At 33.0% G+C, this 22,909-nt stretch overlaps 1 protein-coding gene across 1 annotated transcript in view; it reads left to right on the forward strand.

Moving 5' to 3' along the window:
• Positions 1-5,560: 5,560 nt before the first annotated feature.
• LOC134697720 (centrosome-associated protein CEP250-like) overlaps positions 5,561-22,909 on the forward strand; it is a 29,334-nt gene continuing 11,985 nt past the window's right edge. Inside the window, exons 1-6 of the mRNA XM_063560004.1 lie at positions 5,561-5,647; positions 7,356-7,419; positions 7,955-8,010; positions 18,615-18,731; positions 20,953-21,168; positions 22,372-22,500. Coding sequence (XP_063416074.1) covers positions 7,360-7,419; positions 7,955-8,010; positions 18,615-18,731; positions 20,953-21,168; positions 22,372-22,500 — 578 coding nt within the window. The 5' untranslated portion in view covers positions 5,561-5,647; positions 7,356-7,359. The remainder of the gene's footprint in view (positions 5,648-7,355; positions 7,420-7,954; positions 8,011-18,614; positions 18,732-20,952; positions 21,169-22,371; positions 22,501-22,909) is intronic.

The raw sequence follows: 22,909 nt of genomic DNA on the forward strand, positions 1-22,909 counted from the left end.
TTAATGATAAAAAAATCATGCGTCAGAGACTAAAATCAACTTAAACACATCCCAGGGATAAGCTATTTCAACGTCATGGACAGTCAAAGAAGACATTACTTGTGCAATGCCAAAAATTGAATTTAGAGGTTTGATACGTTCTACATAAAAATTAATGCGAGTGTGTATTTATTTAACCCATTTGAAAAGAATACAACTTTTATAGTTGTGTTTTAATTTGCCGATGACAAAATCAATCTTAATTATTTTTTTGCACCTGTTTAAGAAGACGTCAACAATCACCATTAGTGTTTTCCTTTACATATTTTCTACAATCACCAAAACATTTCAGGACAAAATTTATACCAGCACAAATATTCTCCCGCAGAGCAACCTTATCGTGATGTAGGTCTTTTTGTATGGATTTCCTCCCTGTTATACATTGTAGTAGCAATGAAATTGACAACACTAACACTGTGAGAAGAGTATATAAAGTTAAAACAGCAGGAAGGATTCAGAAAAAGCCGTATATATAATAATAACAGTCTAATTAACTTCTGCTTTCAAATATGTATTGTAACATTTTTTATATAGTACTTTACGTTTGTTGAGTTACTTCCCTTTGGTATCAGTCTGATATGATTTATGTAAACCCCATATATAATTATTTGTGTGATATACAAAAGAACATGTTGCTTCCAAATTTTGTCATTCTTATTTTCGCCACACGGCCCCCGGGAATATTACATGTTTCAGAACATTAAAGCTTATATGGATGCTCCATGTACAAAAAATGTATATAATCCAGTGTATATGAAATAACCATGTACATACAACATGTAGCTCAATAAGGGAGATCGGCATACTCTCATCCTTAAGTTTCCCCTGATAATCCCATTTCTGGAAATTTACGAGCACTATGAATGCACCCTAGTCAATATGTTGACCTTGATGAACAATATGAAATGTTTGAATAATAAATGATAAAAGGCGTCCCATGATATAAATAAAAATAAGATGTGGTATGATTGCCAAGGAAACAACTTTCCACAAGATACCAAAATGATGTACATTTCTAACAATGAGCCTTAATCAAAAGATGGTTTAAATAACTGTCATTTTTTTAAAGTAATTATAGCAATTATAGCCTTTTAATACATAATGTCGACAAAAGTGATATGAAATTGTTCGACCGATTATTTCGAACGCATTTGTAGAATGTAGCATGCTCTTCCTAAGCACTGGTGTTAATTCCTACATTATATGTACATTTTGCTATAAATGGGTTCTTGTTGTTTTGCTTCAGTTTTTTTTTAGTATTTGGTGCTATTTTTATTTCCAGTGTATGTATGTTGTTTCCATTTGTCCCTTGAAACCCTCTTGATAAACCATTTCACACATGAAATCGTCTTTTCAGGTTAAACAATAATTATTGGCAAACATCATGTACAGTATACCAAATTTGAATCATTATATTTAAAAAAAAAAATTATAACAGCTAACTTAAAGGGTTAACTTAGACAAAAAGCAGTTTTCAATTTGCTACATGGCACTCATCACTTAATTTAACTTGAGTAAAACGGCATATTAAACTAACTATTGTGGGAACTTCTATGCATGTAAGTTTACCATTATGACCATCCCGGAGCGCCTGAATTTGCCTTATTAGCTCACCTGGCCCGAAGGGCCAAATTTCGGGCCAAGTGAGCTTTTCTCATCACTTAGCGTCCGTCGTCCGTCGTCGTCGTTAACATTTTACATTTTGAACTTCTTCTAGAGAACCACTGAATGGAATGAAACCAAACATGGCAAGAATGTTCCTTATAAGGTGCTGACCAAGTGTTGTTACTTTGTAGCCAATCCATCATTCAAAATGGCCGCCAGCGGGGGGACTTAGTTTAACATAGGACCCTATGGGAAATGCATACACATGACTTCTTTTAGAGAACCACTGAATGGAATGAAACCAAACATGGCATGAATGTTCCTTATGAGATGCTGACCAAGTGTTGTTACTTTGTAGCTGATCCATCATTCAAAATGGCCGCCAGCGGGGGACTTAGTTTAGCATAGGACCCTATGGGAAATGCATACAAATGACTTCTTTTAGAGAACCACTGAATGGAATGAATTCAAACATGGCTTGCATGTTCCTTATGGGGTGCTGACCAAGTGTTCGAACTTTGTAGCCGATCCATCATTCAAGATGGCTGCCAGCGGGGAACTAAGTTTAACATAGGACCTTATCGGAAATGCATACAAATGACTTCTTTTAGAGAACCACTGAATGGAATGAAACCAAAAATGACATGAATGTTCCTTATGAGGTGCTGACCAAGTGTTGTTACTTTGTAGCCGATCCATCATTCAAAATGGCCGCCAGCGGGGGACTTAGTTTAAGATAGGACCCTATGGGAAATGCATACAAATGACTTCTTTTAAAGAACCACTGAATGGAATAAAACCAAACATGGCATGAATGTTCCTTATGAGGTGCTGACCAAGTGTTGTTTCTTGATAGCCGATCCATCATTCAAGATTGCCGCCAGCGGTGGACTTAGTTTAACATAGGACCCTATGGGAAATGCATACAAATGACTTCTTTTAGAGAACCACTGAATGGAATGAAACCAAACATAGCATAAATGTTCCTTTCTTAATGAGGTGCTGGCCAAGTGTTGTTACTTTGTAGCCAAATTTTATCCTTTTTTTATATGATTTCAAAAACCCAGGTAGAATCATGTGAGCGATACAGGCTCTTGAGAGCATCTATTTTTTAAAGGGGTCCGTGTTTCTTGTGAAGTAATTTACAATAGTTGATTTCTTTTGCTTTTGTTTAACCATCATGTTTTCCCCAGTTTTTAACACTGAAACAAGTTCTTTATTGCACTCATTGGTGCTTCATGTAAGACGTTCATACAAGTTTCCCTGAAGATCCTGAACATAACTTTTTAACTAAATATCCAGGGAGAATATTTAGTTAAATCTATATTATGTTAAACATGACAGTCATTATAATACAATGTAACAGTTAACTGACTGTTCTATTCATTTTTTAATATCTGTAATTGCTTTATAACCACAATTTAATTATATTCAAGCATACTACTCAAATCTATGGTGGGTTCAAAATCTATGGCAGATTCCTAATCTATGGCAAATGTGACGTCATGCCATTCCAACTCTATGTCAGATTTTTTACAATCCTAATCTATGGCAAGTTTTGTAATTTCCTAATCTCTGGCGGATTTTTAGTGTGTCTTAAAGTATATGGAAAACGAATTGCAAATGGGAAATAATGCAGTTCACATACGACCATTAACTTGCATTATTTAAACAAGTAAACATGTACGACAACGGAAGCATGTCTATAAACATTTGTGAAATAAACAGTAAATACTGGTCAACAAAATCATGGCGGCAAAAAAACCCAAACGTAAATGATGAATTTATAACATAAATACAGACTTCAAGATTGAAATGGTGTGCCTCGTAAAAATAAACATTTTCTAATATGTGCATTCATTTCCCTTATGAAATTTTAAATGTTGCTGCAGCATTGCCGCAGCATTGCGGCTTTAAAGCTGCATCCTTATCAGGTTGCCAGATGATTGTTGCCGGAGTAGTGCCGGATGATGCTGCTAGCGGCATTGTCCTGGCATCATTGCGACACTAATTCATTTCAAAATTAATGAGCACCCCACTATAGCCAGAAAATTTGATGATGTCATTTCCAGCGTTTCTAGCTATTCCTGTACTAGTGTGTTAGAAATCCACCATGTTGCTTGTGATTATAATTGTATTGAAGAATTTGGTGTTCTAGCTGTGGTTTTTTTTGAAGATTTGAAGACCTTTAAGTAAACTCATATCAAGTAATTGCATGTATAGAAAAGATCAATCTTGCATTGTGTATTTCAATAACATGGCCTCATCTGAGTTCACTATACATGTATCGGTGAAGTTTGTGTTGTTTTTTTGCAGCAGTTTAATGCTACACTTAGGGCACATTAAAAAATTTCATTATTTTTTATGCAGATACCGCTCAGTGACATTTATTTTATGTGCCTGTGCATACAAATTTATAATGCATGAATGCATGTCATATATATGCATTGACAACTTGTTTTTGCCGGCACAATACATTTTATACAAAGCACGGCCTATTCGCATGTTTTGTCACTAAAATGATGCAAGAATATAGCCGTATTAGCGCCGCAACAGCACCACAATCGTAATGCCAGAAAACTAATTTGCATACGAAATACGCTATAGCCGCATCAGTGCCGCAACATGATGCCAGAATATTGCCGCAACGGTGCCAGAATATAGCCGCAATTATGGTGCCAGAAAACTAATTTGCATACGAAATATGATATCGCTGCATCGAAATCGCAACAGTCTGCAGCAACAAAGCCGCAGCATAGCCATACTGCTGCCGCAACTATGTGCCAGAGGGCTTATATTTCCATAAGGGTTAACCAACTAGTAATTAACGTTAAGTCCCTTAACAAACAAGAAGGTGGATATTTTAATAAATAAAAAAAGGGGGATAAATAAAAATGAACAGTTTGAATGTTCAAAAAATATTTTATTCATTTATTTTATGACAATTTAAATAAAATTGGCATCTGTTAATTTCATGTTTCGCTTTGCCAACCGTAGACAGTAAAATGTTTACTATAATAACTCCTTTTCTGAAATATCCGTTACTGAAAAAAGCGGTGTCCTTGTTCATCGCGGACTTCGACCGGTACAGCACATTGTGTCCCTTGTCTGGATAATGGGTCACATTTTTATGTAAACCATCGTCAAATTGTTGTCATCTAGAATGGTGTTCAAATCTATGGGTTCCGCCATCGTTTGCAGCGGCGACGATGTAATATGGCGTTATTGAATTGTGACGTTATATGTTAGATTTACCATAAATTTGGAGAAAAAAAAATCTGCCATAGATTTGAATTGTTTGCATGGCGTTTGTAACGTCACATTTGCCATAGATTAGGAATCTGCCATAGATTTGGAACTCGCCATAGATTTGAGTCCTACACTGTACATAATATAAATAATAAATATGTTTCATATAGACCATCAATCAATATGTTAAACTTTTACACGAATTTTGTGTAGCTCAAGCTTTTAAGATAATTTTTGTCGACTAGATAGATGCACATGATTATATACGTATATGATTCAAAGCTAATTTGATTAGCGAAATACTGCGTGAAAAATTATATATAATATAACAACTAATTTTATAACACTCTTTAGTGTGTTAAAGTGATATTCTTAGACATTTATATAATTTAATTTAGTAACTGCATCACTGTATTTACAAACAGATCCACACCTAGATAGCTTGAATGGTGATTGTTGCTATTTTTAGACACTATTTATATATGTAAAGACATATATTATTTTTGGTGTTTTCAGTGTGCGCATGCGTTTTTTCTAATTGGTATTAATTTAACTCTTTGAACAAAGCAAGTGAACAGTTATTTTTCCCCCCCAAAACAACACCAAAATCGAATAATTTTTTTACAATTTTCTTGTAAACAAATGTAAGTTATCTACCCTTTCTTACCAAGAACTAAAACAGGGAAGTTAAATCCTTGCCACAAAAACGAAAGCAGGTGCTGGTTTGTTTTCTAGAAATGTAAAGAAGCCATAGGTAACATATTTATAATATTTATATTTGGATCAAGATTGTTGAAATACAAAATTTGATTTTTTTTTAATTTCGTATATTGTATTGTTATTATACTGTAATGTTTATATCTTTATACTGAACTCGTTTGTTGATTGTTGTTTACACATGCGTAGCTAAGACAATATTCTAGTATATTTAAAGATTTTTTGATAAATTTATTTGAAAAAAAATTAGTAAATGTAAATAAAAAACTTAAATTTTAAGATAATAATGTTCATTTGAATTAATTCAATATATGATATAAAAAATAGTATAGACACGAATGAGTCATTAATTGTTATCAACACAATGATCAACTAGGGTAAAACACATAATTTTACTTATATGATATTGGAGGCATATTAGACCATACAGATATTTGTTTGAAAAACTGATTTTTCTAATGGCATAAATCCAAGGATTAATTTTCTTTAGTCAGCAGAGTGCGTGAAATTGATCAAGTTTCACAAAAAATATATTTCCCAGAACAAGTAGTGTATCATCAAAACAAAATCAATACAAATTTCAATGATTCATTTAAATTATTGTGACGGGTATTCAATAATTAAAAAAGTAGCAGTTATTGTAAAAAGCTAACTTTTATACTCAATCTATCATGGGCAGAATGTTTTAACCTCAATGATGACTTGGACGGGTCTGCTGGTCGCCTGTTGCGATGCAGAATGTCCGTCTCCATCACACAATATTTTCCTGTTAGAGTTTAAATTCCATTCCTCCGAGCGGAATCTACGATGTTTATTAATAGTCAATGTGGTCTCCTCCTTAACATGTATGACATATATAATATAAAGACAGTGAACGTTAAGCAAAATACAATTAATCAATCCACTAGAATGTTTCATTCATTATGTGTAGTCTGTAAAGAATCAAATAGCTTTTATTACAACAGTATGTCACCTTTTTGTATTTACCTTTGAAAACTGGAATGCTTTTTTCAATACTAATATAAAACAAGAATTTGTTGTAAAATTGCCAATGAGACACGGTGACATCTTTACGAGAGACATAAAATGACACAGAAACCGATTAACAACTATAGGCCTTCAACATGAACAAAACCCATACCGCATAGTCATATTTAAAAGGGCCCGAAATGACATACAGAAATGTATATCATACATATCAAACGAGAAAACTAACGGCCTAAATAATGTTCAAAATAATGAACGAAAAACAAATATGTGACACAGCAGCAAACGACAACCATTGAATTACAAGACAGGCACATACTGAATGTGGCGGTGTTAAACATGTTAGCGGGCGCCTTACTCTCCCTTTAACTTGGGACAATGGTGTAACAGAAAAAAAATGTACAACATAGGAACAAACTATAAAAATCGTCTGAAACAGACTTAACTCTTCAGTTGAATGTAAAAAGAAAGACAACAGTACTAATAAAAACACAGAGCGGAAGTGGTCTGCTTTCAAAATATAACACCAAACGGGTTTAAAGATATGCGTTATAACTCAAACATGTATAGGATGACATATACAAAATAATGTGTTGCGCTAATACGCTTATGTACCTTACCTCTGAAAGAATAATAAATGGTTTTCAATTACACAAATTGCAAACATACCCTAAACTGAAAAATGCACAATCGTTTTTTCGAAAATCTAGGTTAACAATTTTTAAAAATCCTAGTATATATTTCATTTATACATGTAGGATAATGAGTGGAAGTTATAAACCAGGTTCGGCGGCAGGGGTACATAAACCACCAGCGAATAAGGTACGTGACTGTGTACTTTTATACTATAATACATAATCTGAAAAATAAATCATTTATTTTAAAATCGAAAATGAAGTTAGTTTATTTATTAGTCACGTTGGAAAGAAACATTAATTTCAATTTTGATTTTGAATTATAATGGATATAATTAACATGGTTACATATATAGCAAGCTCACTAGTATCGATAATACAGATTGCTATCTGCTGGACTACAAAATGTATATACCGTATAGCCTTTAAAACAGTACGTACAATGTAGCATGAAGAATAATCCTGATTTCCGTGAACACGACAAATGTTTGTAAAGTACAGGTATGCTTCTCATATCCGCTCGAAATCAATAATTAATTTTGAAAAATGTTAAGTTTGTTGAGCAATCATGGAACAAAAAGGATCTGCACAAAGCAACTAAACTTTCAAAGATCATCTCCAACTGAGGAAGTCTGAGTCGGTTATAATTGAAATGATTTAAGTACGAATTAATTTTACCTGAAAACTTTTCTCAACATGTAACTGTACACTGTCTATTTCAGAAAAATAAAGCCCCAACTACGCCAATACCAGTACAATCTACAAATGACCCACAGCGGTAGGTATATAGCTAGAGTGGTGTTTATTGGTATTTTTATGCCCCATTTTTGGGCATTATGTTTTCTGTTCTGAGTGTCCGTTCGTCCATCCGTTCGTCTGTCCCGCATCAGGTTAAAGCTTTTTTCGAGGTAGTTTTTGATGAAGTTGAAGTCCGATTAACTTGAACTATGATAATTTATGATCTTTCTAATTTTAATGCCAAATTAATGATTTTCCCCAATTTTCACTTTTCTCTGAACATAGAAATGATAGTGCGGATGGGACATCCGTGTACTTGGGACACATTCTTGTTATTGACTAACTTGGATGTTGAACCTATTTAAAAAAATGCTTTGCTTGCTGTTCGGCGCGAGCCAAGGCTCCATATTAAAGACCGTACTTTGACCTATAATGGCTTACTCTTAAATATTGTGACTTGGATGGAGAGTTGTCTCATTGCCATTGGCACTCATACCACACCTTTTATTTTTATTTTATTAGGTCTTCTTGATCCCTTTAATTTGTAATTAAACTTCGAAAAATAACATATTATAGAAGGATCGTCGATCAGATTTTTCACATAATTTTAAAAAACGTGACATTTATTGGTTTAAATCACAAAACTGAAATAATTAGTGCAAATAGATTCAACAACATTTGCATGGTTTTCCGTTATCTTAAGGATATCATTGGTTTAAATACCAATTTTTTTTTGAATCTACTGCAAGAGTTTATCAACAGGATATTCATCGGTTAAGATAGCATTTTCCTATTCTTTGCTAAATGAAGATTTTACCATGCTTTTCAAAATACAACGAACATTGTTGGTCACCGTGCTATTTTTCAATCTACAAGTTGTGCAAAATATTGCATATATTGATTATATGCACATATTTCTGTGAATAAAAAGAAATCTATGAGATAGATTTGTAAAATTTAATATCTTTAGAGTTAGTATTATTTCTTATCCCTCTTAAAATATTTTGGCGATGAACCGTAAAGACAGCTCAGTGTCTGACAGAGGCTGTTGTGACGTAGAACAACTTTGGACAAGTGTATCCTCGAATATATTCTGACAGTTCCTACCCATAAACAATTTTAAACAGTCTACTATGGAAAAGTATCTGACATTTCTACTCTTGAACATTAATGGACGGTTTTATCACAGATTATATTCAAACAGTTCGATCGATAGAACATGATGAATACATCTATTTATCAACTCATTATCTCAAATAGTACATACAAAATATTTTTTTGAAATATCGATATTAAATGTTTACTTGCAGTTTAGCTTGGTTAATTGATTTGAAAAGAAGACGATATCAAATATTATAATCATGCAATTAAAAGTTTTCAATTTCCTGTGTATAAAGACATATCACGAAGGAAGTTAAACACGTGGTCACATAAACGTAGCTTTTATGTGATTCCTAGATAGCTGTTTTCTTCTCTCTCTGGAGGAAGAAAAAGTTGTATCGCTTGATATTTCTGTACTTCTGTCCAGTATTTCACTCAGGCGAATACAGATTTGAAATATATTCCATATAAATAATCACACATTTTTACTTGACCCCTTCCCTTGATGAAAACTTACCGGAGGTAAACCTCACCAATTGATGTTTTTATGTAGACGACGTTATATTGATCCCAACACTGTAAGTTTTCTGGAGAATCAAATGAATATTCAATGAAAAATAAAATCGCCAACGGGAAAACGGACTAATGGCGACTTTAAGTATTAATTACTCTGATCTGAGTAAAATGTGTACATGTAGGATCAATATTAAACATCAAACATAAAATCAAAAATACATAGTCACATGTAGTGAGATATTATACATTTTTTCTTATTTTTTTATATAGCATATTTAAAAACAACATAAAAAGAAAAATATGACTATATACCTGTCCTTGTTTAGTTTCTGTGCTTCACTCGTTGTTTCCCAATTTTATGTAGATCAGGTAATAGATCTCCGCTCCAGGTGGATTTTTGTCGCCCTCTTTTCCGATCACCCTAAGGATTCATATCAAACGCCTGTCTAGTTAAATTTGTGTTGTTTTACCTAAAACAACACGCAGATGGAAATGGATTGAACACAGTGTTATTCTATCGTACTTTCGATTGGTTGTATGTTTTCCTTTTCCATATCTTTGTTGCAGATTGTGTTTGACCACTGGATCGATCCCAATGATGTTTCTTAGACACCTGTTCATGAAAACTTGTAATGTTTCTGGCCCATAGAGAAGTACTTTTGAGTTGAAGATACTGATTTTGGTGTTGGTTCTGAGTGCTTTTCTCCTCCAGACAGGTTTTAAGGATACTAAAGGCTTGTTGAGCTTTTCTTTTTCAAGAATGAATGTCCTCATCTCTCCATCCTCATGTACTGCTGACACTTCCAAGACATGTAAATTCTCGGGCATCTTCAATTTCGGAATCTCTCACTTTGATTTTGTTGAGTTGGTTTGCGTTTACAATTACCCTGATAGATCTTGTATTTTTTTGCATTTATGTACAGTCCTACTTATTTTGCAGTTGTTTCAAGGTTGGTTGCTTGGTTTGTGAGACTTCATGGCAATGGGAAAGCTACATATATCGTCTGCAAAGTCAATGTCTTTGAGGCATGATTTTAATATCCATTTAATACACAGAGGAATATTGTTTGATTTCCGACTCACCCAGTCTATAGCTATCAGAAAAGGAACGAAAAAGTAAACATCCTTAATGTTTGTGTCATTTTGGTCTTTTGTGGATAATTGTCCCATTGGCAATCATACCACATCTTCTTTTTATATTGCCTGACTCCGGTTGATACAGGAAATAGATATGTCGGAGTCTCTGTATGGCTCACTTGAAATTTAAAACCGTCACAGAGCTGTTGGGAGGAGAATATGATTTTTTTTCAATCGTTTTAATTGTTCTTCAATGTTTGTAATTACATTGCCATTATATCTTTTACAGTATCGTTATAGTTGGATCTTCTGCCACTAAGTTGTTAAGTTGTGTTGTAGAGAGATTTTACATCTCCTTTGCTATGAACACGCATTTTATGTTTCGTGTGCTAGTTGTTCAGCATAGTCTCTTATGTCATGTTTACAGTTTTTCATCACTTCTTTTGCTGGTGTGTTTTGCATATGCGACTTTTTGTGTTTCTTTGGTTCTTATAACGTGACTCTGTACTTTAAAAGATCCCGTCAGTATGATATTGTTCTATTATATGTCATTATGATATATTTCTATTATGAATTAGAAAATACGCTGAACCACAAACGTCAAAATTATTCAATCGCGTAGTGGAATGAAGTATTTGTGGATTCTTTAAAATTCTATTTAACTTTTAGACTTTTTTAAATATCGGTCTATTTCTGAAATTAATTCTTACATACTTCTTTTACCCTGTATGCTAACATTGCCCATGTGAAATTATGAAATTGTTTTTTTAAACATTGAACGACAAAAATATGTGAGGTATAAAATTTTCTGACGTCAGACTCACTAATTAATGAATGTGTTTGTAGATGGTTTTGTTTTCTGTTATATTGTTCCTTTCAAAATTGTTATACGATGATGACTGCTGTACCCATATTTTGACTATTATATTAATTATGTCTGTTTAAATCACCCAATGGTGACTGGGGAATAGAAATATGGTCACTTGGTCTTCTTCCGACCGGTAGTAAAACTTTGGCCGAAGTAGGGCGTCCGTTTGACCGTGCGGGATGTATCAAGTTCGCAGTCACGTCCGGTCATATCGGAGACGTTAAATCCGATGCCTCGTGTAAGGAGAGTGCCACGCTCTCTGCACGTTAAGAACCCTTTCAACATCTCTTTGAGGGGTCCGTAGGTGGCCTGTTGCAATGCCAAATTTCTGTCTCTATCCAATATACCCTCATTTTTCAGTGGCAGTCCAAATTTCCTAGACCATCATCCCAGATGGCTCTATTATTTTAAGACCTACCTATAGTATTTATTGTGAACTTGTTCTCGTCCTGAATATGCATGAAATATTTGCCACTGGACGTTAAGCAACCAACAATCAATCAATGAATCAAGTAAATATAACGGAATTTGATGAGACTGTAAAAAAAGTTAGAGATTTAGCGCTGTGAGACCAGGTTTGAACTACCATTTTCTATATTTGAAAATGTCTGTACCAAGTCAGGAATATGACAGTTCTTGTCCATTCGTTTTTTATGTGTTTTGTCATTTGTTTTTTCCATGTGATTATAGAATTTCCGATTACATTTTTCTCTGGAATCAGTATTTTTGTGATCAAATAATAAAACACATCAAAAACGAATGGACAAGAACTGTCATATTTCTGACTTTCAAAAGATATTTGAAATTCTTCTCTTAATATGTTTAGTATTTACAGTTTCCCAACGTTAAACTGTCTTCTTTTAACAACTGTTTTTGGGGCTAAAAGTTTCATCTTTATTGACCCTATATCTAGAGAATGGTCTGATGCTGCATCTGCTCCTTTTTTTCCCTTACATCTTGTAATGAAGACCTCCATTTCTAAGAAATAGTTATGTAGTCTATTTGGTTTTCTGGATTTCCTGCTAGTGACTCCCAGGTTACCTTATTGCAAGTGTTGTGTTTGAAGAGTGTTCCTCCTATGACAAGTTGGTGGCACATAGTTCTGCAAATAGTGCACTATTTTCGTTATTTTTACCTATCCCATGAGGCTAAATTTCCCTTCCCTCTCCCATCCACTTCTTTCTGATCCAATCTGCATTAAGGTCACCATTGAACTAATAGGTCTCTTTTTAAAACTTTTTCTATTATAGTTATTTGTAATGAGTGGTAGAAGTCTTCCTTTTCACGGTCTTCTGGAATATGACAGTTCTTGTCTATTCGTTTTTGATGCCTTTTGTTATTTGATTTTGCCATGTGATTATGGACTTTCCGAATTGATTTTCCTCTAACTTCAGTATTTTTGTGATTTTACTTTTTTCTTCGCCATAGGTTGGGGCGACTACTTATGTCTTGATTTACTTCTGTAGCATTTGATTCAAAAGTCCAATCACAAGGCAGTGATATAATTATTTGAACCGTAGCTGGGACAAGGAGGATGAGTGCTAGGGCGTGTCTACACGCCGGTTAGCGTACACACTGCATTTCTAGGGCACTTGATGCTCTGAGATCCTCTACATATGACGCCTAGAATAATATAACATAGTTAACCATGAGGAGGCACTGTAGAAGTGTCGGATAGTGAAGGGGCTTTGTACGTGCAGGAAATATTAACACACTCGTCTTTCTTTTCACTCACAAGTGAATTAGCCAGCGACAGTGATAGAGTATTAACTTCCCCACTGCACTGGTACAAAACCACTGTGGCAAAACCAGCAACACACACACTTTGTTTAAAAAGAACTAAATTGGTACTTCTGAAATATTAGAATACGTTTCCTGTACTGTTTATGCATGAATGAATATGAATGAATAACTCACATAAATATGAGAAAAAGCATGATAACAAATACTGCAGTCCCACAAGTCGCACGATCTGTAAATGAAATGGAATTTTTGAAGATCGTAGTGCGATCTAGTAGGTCGCAGTAAGGTTGTATCACTGTAGTGTTGAGCGTGGCTGGCCAATTTTTAACATGTTCAAAACAATCGTAGTGTGGTCGTGGCGAAATCAGGTCGTAGTAGCAGCGTAGTTAGAGCACAGTAAGGTTGTGGGAAGATCACAAATGTCGCAATACCATCGTAACGAGAGCGTAGCAAAAGCGTGATAATAATCGGAGAGACTGTGCTACGTTATAACGACCTCACTACGGCCACCACGTTCTCACTGCGACCCAACTACGCTTCCACTACGACTATACCACGTTTACAACACGCTGTTCAAGACCATAGTTAAATTCTAGCACGCCCAGGCTGTCCTTATCACGCGCTTACAAACTGCCTACGTTCATACTACGACCATCATGCTCATTCACATAAAATATATAAAAGCTGTCAAGGTTTAGTGTTTTGGTTTGTAATTTGGACATGTTTTCCTCTTCACCTAACGGCGGCACAACCATGCTTGACACATACTTGTAGATTTCTGTAATCCCTGCTATCGATCACTAAAACATCGTAATTTGAGCGTGATGGACAAGCAATAGGTTGCTATTCAGGTCCTCTCTGCTGGATCAGGATTCGTTACTATAAGAGCTCCCTCAGCCTTAACATCTACCCCTACCACCATGCCAAAGTGTTGTGGTAGATTTTGGGGGAATTGCTGTTTCCGAGAAATCTTAAGTATTATCAGAAATAGAAGGAATGGAACAATATTGATACGGAACACGATGTTGATGTTATTGCTAAGAACGTAGTGAGATTGCGATATGAACGTAGTATAATCGTGGTAAGAACGTGCTATAATCGCAATAGAATCGTGGAAACTCATGGTATGGTCGTAGTGAGAACTTGATCAGCGTTGAAGAATCATGATAATTGTAGAAAGAGCGTGGCGAGAATGTGGTGTAATAGCAGCGGGATCGTTGTAGACCGTAATGAGGACGTTGTGTCATCGTGAAATCAACGAAAATTGACATTTCATGCCGCTTATACCGCGACTCCACCACGATTTGAATTAATTTTAGATTGCAGTGAGCGTTGTGCGATCGTGGTCTAGTGGGACTGGGGCGTAATACGCATTCCAATTTTAAATAGTAAAGTTCAGGGAGAGTACTAGTACATTAAAACTATGGATATTAAAAGATCTGAAAATTAATACTCGGATACTCGGTCATGATACTCGAGTACTCGCGAGTACTCTGATGAATCTTAAACGTCTATTGAAAAGTATAGACTTTAGATGGTATGCAGTGTTTTTGTTATTACCTTTCATAAACCTATTAACAAAAGACAAACGTACTAAAAACATAGCTTTTTGTGTCTATTAAACAATGAACTACCGATCGCCGTTTCTATAAATACCCATTATAATAACAATAATTGTTTGTGTACGTGATCATGAATCAAACTCTAATATAATCAGCAATATTTTTGCATATAAAGTCCGACAAAGTAAACAATACATGTATCATCTGTTCCTGAGGAGTTGGTTGTTTTTATAATACGATTTATCCATTAATTTGTCAATAACAATATTGGACTTCAAATTACTTGTGCGTTTTTGTGTTGCTCAGTCTTATTTTTTTCTGTTTTTTTTGTTTTTTTTTACACTTTCGGATCGTTTGTCTGATTTTCTTTTTATTTAGCCATGACTTTTTCAGTTTATTTTCGACTTATGGTTTTAATGTCACCCATCTACTTTCGTCTATCTTTAAATTGTAAATGAAACAAATATAGTTAAGTTTCAAATACAGAGTAATTGAATTAATTTAAATGTTCCTCTTAAACCTATAACGTTTACATATATTTATTGATTAACAAACACAGGTAATTTTTTTACGGCTTGTGATGAGTAAATAATTAATCCTCGAATGTGTTGATCGGTGTACAAACACCGTTAAAAATTTCTCTAATAAGTTGTGTAGGGTTCACGGCAGGTCACTTTGATTTTGTTCTTGTTTACAAATATGATTCCAGACAAACAAATGTTTGACTTTCTATTTTGTTACAAGTAGTGCATATGAAAACATTGCCTTGAAAGGAAAAAAAAACGGTGCAGGTATTACCATAACAAATAGTATCCTCAGAATAAACTTATTTATGTTCTTAATTGATTTTCTTAAGTATTATTTACGAAGGGGATATTTCAACGAGACTAAAATGAGTGGAAATGCGGAGAGAAATATCTCAAGATGTATAACAGACACACAAGTATCCGGGTACTTAAACTGTACTCTAGTACTCGGCCTTCCAAGCAAGTACCCGAGTACTCGAGTACTCGTTGTCATCCTTAATTTAACCAAAATAAAATATAAACACTGTTTAGAGATTTGCATTTCAATCGTTTTATAAAAATATTGATCAATGCTTATCTTATTTTGATCATTCATAACTGTTCTATTGTTTGACTGCGCCACCCTTGTCGATTATGTTCTAGAACAGTTTTAGACAGATCTAAAATGGAATATATGTGAAAGGTTCTAAAGTAGAAATGGTTCGAACATTTCTACCCTAGGAGAGATTAGGACTGTTATACCATAACACAAACTGGCACAGTTAGATTTTTTAGCATGCACTGGAAGTTCTAACATAGAACTGCTTTGGACAAGTCTATCATAAACATAATCTGACATACACCATATTCTGATAGTTTTACCGTAGAGCAGTTCCAAATTATATTTGTTTTAGAACATCTCAATGAGAGTTTATTCGGTCAAAACAAATAATGTTAGAAAAAGTAATAAACAGCTGCGCCATGAGCGCATGATACGCCCGACGTCGTGTTTGGAAGTTGTATGCAATAATCATAAATAGTTTCTGAGAAAGTTTTAAGCAATAACCATATATTGTTTTGAGACACGGCGGGACATGTGAAACCCCCAACCCTGTATTTTTTTTTTACAAAATCTAAATATCACTAAAATATAATTTTGCATCAAACCAAAAAGTATACAGATCTTTAGATTATTATGACAAAGAAGCGTGTAAAGTTTTAAGCAATAATCATAAATTGTTTTTGAGATACGGCACAACATGTAAAAAAAACTCCTCCTTTTTTACAAAATACTCAATAACTCAAAAACGAAATTTTGAATCATCACCAAAAAGTATACAGATCTTTAGATTAATATAACAAAGACATGTGTAAAGTTTGGAGCAATAATCATAAATCGTTTTTTGAGATATGGTGCGACATGTAAAAAAACCCTCCCCCTTTTTTACAAAATACTCAATAACTCAAAAATAAAATTTTGAATCATCACCAAAAAGTATACAGATATTAAGATTAATATAACTAAGAAGTGTTTAAAGTTTTAAGCCATAATCAAGAATCGTTTTTGAGATACGGTGCGACATGTGAAAAAAGCACACCCCTGTTTTAGTTACAAAGTGCCGTAACTCAAAAAGTATTAATCTCACCAAAAAGTATACAGATCATTTGACCATCATAAGAAACAACTGTATAAAATTTCATGAAATTTTGACAAGTCGTTCTCAAGTTACGGTGCGACATGTTTACGCCGGACAGACGGACAGACAGACAGACAGACAGACGGACGACAGACACCGGACATTAGTATACCATAATACGTCCCGTCAAAATTTTGAAGGACGTATAAAAACACAAAAATACTAAACTCCGAGAAAATTCAAAAAGGAAAATCAAAAATCAAAAGTCCAAACACATAAAACGAATGGAAAACAACTGTCATATTCCTGACTTGGTACAGGCATTTTCTAATGTAGAAAATGGTGGATTGAACCTGGTTTCATAGGTACTCTATCTCGTTGAAATATCCCCTTCGTAATACTTAAGAAAATCAATTAAGATCATAAATATGTTTATTCTGAGGATACTATTTGTTATGGTAATACCTGCAACGTTTTTTTTCCTTTCAAGGCAATCGATCCAAACTTCACAGCCAATTTTGCATAGGTACTATTTTTGTACTTAAAATCTGTAATACTGAAAATTTACTTTTGATATTAAGTACTATTTCTTTACTTTAAAATTATTGTATTATGTACGTACCTGTATTTTACAGTACTTGATTTGTACTAAAATTTTGGTACAGAAATAATACCAAAAGCGATCACAATATTCCATGTTTGAAAATCACAATTTTAAGAGATTTGAAAAATACATACTATGAAAATGCTGAAAACGTAACGTTGTAACCAAAAGTATGTAGAACTAAAATTTTCAAGTACAAATCAAGTACTGTAAAATACAGGTACCCGAATTACAATAATTTTAGAGTAACAAAATAGTACTGAATATTAGAAGTAGATTTCCTGTACTACAGATTTTCGGTACAGACATAGTACCTATGCAAAAGTAGCTGTGTATATGCATTGTAACCTGTTAAAAAGTCGGACTATTTATAATTTCATAAACTGCATGTAGTATGTGGAATAATGGAACACACACTGTAATAATTGAAGGATAACGTAAGCCATCCACAATAAAGACGCTAAAAGAAAAAAATAAAAAAAACAACAGCAACCCTTCATTAACTTAAAATAAACGCATTGAAATTATTCAATGGCCGGCAATTCATTTCTTTACTAAGTCTACTTGCATTATGTCTACATTGTACTCGAATAGAAGCTTTAACCCAAGTTAATGTTTATGTTCAAAATCTACTTCAAAACAGGTTAAGTCTTAAAGGCTCTTAAGGATTACAATGTGTTATTTACTTTGGACAAAAAAGACCAACCCCAGCAACGCTCGTATGCAGTAATTCCATGTGTTTTGTACACCGAATCCTTCCTTTATCATTTCATGTATGTCGTTTCTTTCTGTAATTTACTTACTTTAATTTATAAAATTTGGTTTATGTTCACATGATTTACATTTAGTCAGCGTTAGAAGCAATATTAATTTAACCTTTCTATAATAAAACATGTACGAATTACTTTTCTTTGGAGTTATGTAATGGTAAGTATCCAGAGAATTTGAAATTGATTAGCAAAACATTTATTGTCTTAAGGGAATTTTAGAATCCAATATTTATTTAACTATTTTTGATTGTTGAATTAAGGAACGATCAAGAAGAAATATGGGAATGCATCTGTTCTCTTGGAAAGAAGATACGAAAAGACTTTAAAAAATCAGGAAAAGTTCAGACAAGTGTGAGAGAAATTGAGAAATATATACAGTAAGATATTTTGCTTCACATAAGGATGACTTTGTACTTGGGTCAGGTTAAGAAATGTTTATAAGATTTTCGAACTCCTTGGTTTATACCTACAATACAAGGCAACATAGTTTGCCTCATGTAACACCCAATGTTTTTATCTATATACTTTGTTCTTATGTTTGGGATTTCATTCCATTCTACCAGGTTAGGGTGCATATAGCGCTCACTAAATTGTTTTACCCCGGTGCATTGTTCATGTGTCTGTTCCAAGTGAGGACACGTTATTTGGCAGTTATTGTTTTATACATATATAAATGAGGAGATTTAGTATGATTGTCAATGCGACAACTATCCAACAGATTTTAAATGAGGTTAAACACAGATCGTATAGTCGGCTACGCATACATACTCAATAACTAGACGTGTTATTTATCTTTTACAAATAGTATGCAATCTATTATATCTTAAAGTATCAGCTACAATATGCGTTACAACCACATTTATACAGGTCAAATATATGGATTTAATCTGTATATGCAATATTTTCTCTCTCACTACTTCAAAGGACCTGGTCAATTTGTACATGGTTATACCTTATGTTAAGTTATATCAATTTCTTCATAAAGTCTTTGCAAAAATGTACAGCAAAAGTACCGATATGCAAGGCAAATTAAAGAGAGAAGTCTATAAAAACTGTCAAAATCAAACGGTATTAATAATAAAAAAAATGGTGAAAAACTACTGCCATATTGGTGGATTACACATTTTATTGTTAGCTTAACCTCCCACTTGTATGACAGTTGTATTTTGCTACATGTACGTTGTAGTGATAACAGTGGATCGGAAAACTAAACAGTCATAAAAGGTTTACAGTTATATGACAATGATTGGGATCAAGCAACGAAAATTGTTTGAACATACCCATATACATATTAAAACAAAACGGACGACGAAATTCAACAGAGGTCTCGACAAAATAAAAATTAACATTAAATTTATACTGTTCCAGTTTTTGATAATAATTAATAAATAATGAAAGTGTTTTGACTAAGATTTATATCAAACATATTGTTTGAGGGTTTTTAAGCATTTCTACTTATTCAGTATATTTTGTGGACAATATTGACAAAGTTCTTAATTAGCATAACATTTGACACAACCTCCGATTTCCGGATTTTTTTTTTATAGTTTGAGATTCCAAATAATGATTTCATTGAATTTTGTCTGTTTCCGTTTTTTAATTACGTTTACAATTAAAGATATACATTGTAATAGACATTTTTCCAGTTTCCTCTTTTCGAAGATTTTATGAAATACTAATTTCTAGTTACGCTGTTTTATCAAATTCCGTATACTATCGTGTTTTTTTATGATTCAAATATAGCTATATAGTATATGACATACATGTATTTCGATCCATTAATATCATTAATATAAACATATCAAGTTTTCATTGATTGAAAAACGATGTTTTTTTTATCAATGCTACACCAATTTCCATCACTATTTACTCAGTCACTTATATGATGTTGAATATTTTGTTTTAATAAAGTGATAACGAATAGCTATATCCAGGATACAAAACACTCAAGTTTCTGTTCCAATTTTATTGGGCCGTTAAAATCGGACCTTTAATTTTATCACTACTTCTGGGTCGATACTTGTTCAATATTAGTCTTGAAAGATGTGTTGAAAATGCACAAACAGGAGAACAAAAGTGTTCTGTATGTTTAGCAGACAAACAAGAATGTTTAAGAACAAAAATATACCAAGAACAGAATGGCATTCAAAACAGAGTAACACTTCTGAATTTAAATCTTCCAAACAACTTATAAAAACTTTATTATAAATAAACATTTTATTCACATAAATCATGAAGACCGCACATATATGTATAACTGTTCAACGATCGATATCACAATATCTATAATATTTTATAAATCTAATTTGAAGTAGAATTGATCTCTTCACTGTGACAACGTAATAATAACAAATTTCTGAAATCGCTGAACCTGCATTTCTAATGTTCAACAAGTTTTGAGAATCTGTTTATTATGCCCCACCTACGATAATACAGGTTTTGATAGTTCTATCCTATGACACAACAAGTTTCGAACCTATAACTTATTCTACCGGTTCCAAGTGAGATACATTATCAACAGTTCTACCGAAAAACCGAATCACGGATATAGTACGCATTTATTAGGTTGTGCTTACTTATGTATCTAAACTATTTCAGAAATTTGATAGATAATGTAGTAATAGAAGAAAAGGAGCAACATGACACTAAAGGAGCTGCTATTAGCAAAGACAAGCCAAAAGAAAGTAATAAATACAAAAAGGATACTACGCAAGCGGCTAAAGAGAAAGAGGGAGACATCGATTTGTCAACTTTATTTAAGAAGATGACAGAGGACAAGATGAAATTGAATAAGGATTTAATGTTTGCGAGGAAGTATGATATTTATAAATGTAGTGTACTGAATTTATGTCCAAAACACACCAAATGAAGTAAGTAAGGAAAATCACCATTACATATAATAGACAATTGCAAAAGTCATTTATAAATACACATATTAGTCATCAATTTAATCAAGAAAATTGAAAAAGTTGATCTATAAATAGAAGACCTTATTGAAAAGGTTTTTCACCAGAATTTGATTGTTCGGAGATGTGTTTAATGAGTTCCTTTCAAAATGCTAAGACACATGATAATTGAAATCAAATTTTCCTGAAAACAGTTAAAATAAAATGCATTCTATATAACTATTTTCACGAATGTGGAAGTCTGTTTCGTTATAAATGCTTGCATAACTTTTTCATTGTTAGCTCTTACAAGATTAAGAATGGTTATACTAGTGCAGTGTCTACTCGCGAACAAGTGATTGTATTTTAAAAATGAAATTCGATATCTTTTATATATATATTTTCCTTTTTGGCAGTGGTTTCTATCGAATTTATAAATTGTTTTTATAGATTATGTACACGATTATTTGGTACGATTCTCAAGACGAATATTGTTTCTGACTCCTGTCTACTAAGTCTACTAAGTGTTTTATCGTGTTTTATTTAAGTTATTACTGATCGTCTCGATGTTCGCAATATTTTGAAACAATAGAAAAAATGTCTTAACAAGAAGAGACATAAACGTTTAAACTGAAATATTTAACTTTGTACCGTTTTGATTGTTAAGTGTTTCAATTTAAATTTCAGTCTTCAAATAAACACTGAAACAACTATTACTAGTTTAAATTACAAAATTCAGCCATTATAACCAAATTTATTATTTTCATAGACTTGGTATTATGACAGCAAATACTATTTAAATCATGTGCAAATCATTATATTTGTTGTCCTGCAAATAAAAATAACATTTTATACACAATTTTGTGCGTCACACGCTCTTTTCTTGATTACCACTCAGCAGGATAGCTAAAATCCAAACATTTGAAAACCAAGGGGTGTTTAAATACCCAATTGCAACACATACATAAATTTCGCCAAGAAATGATTTATTAGTGTTCAAAGGTCTACAATTTATCAAGTTTGATTCAAATTTACAACATGAGGCTTAATACCTTTCAAATATTATATATCCTTAATTTATAAAATGTAAAATGTATTTCCAGTCTATTTAAATATCACTTTATTGCTGTAGAGATTTAAATACAATCTGTGAAAAAATATCTGCAACTGGAAAAGATTTAGGAATAGAGATAGTTGATGGACAACCAAATGATGGTAACAGTTCAACGAAAACTATTACTTCAGTATTAGAAGAAAATAAGTAAGTACCTGATTTCTGACATAAAAAAACCAGAAGTGGTCAATTCGAAGAAAATCCTGTCATTTGTATTCAATTTGCCTATGCACTATTACAAAATCTCTAAATCACCACCAGTCAATAATTAGTGCGAAAAAATATAAAAGAGACACCCAAAATATCTGCCCTAAACATTATAATCATTATGATGATTTTTTTTTGATACATGCTTTTAGTTCGGAAGTAAATTGCATAAATATTGCTTTTAAATTCGTTATCATTCGTGAAATGAATTACGAGCTCAGAACCGTTCAGTCATAAGACTGTCACGAATGCTTTGCCTGGTTTTTTTTTTAACAAACTTTGACAAATTAACAATGAGTTTTGAAATTTGCTTTTTAACTATGCGTAAACAATTTATAAAAAGCGAAAA

The sequence above is a fragment of the Mytilus trossulus genome, chromosome 14, assembly GCF_036588685.1.
Source record: "Mytilus trossulus isolate FHL-02 chromosome 14, PNRI_Mtr1.1.1.hap1, whole genome shotgun sequence".
NCBI lineage: Eukaryota > Metazoa > Mollusca > Bivalvia > Mytilida > Mytilidae > Mytilus > Mytilus trossulus.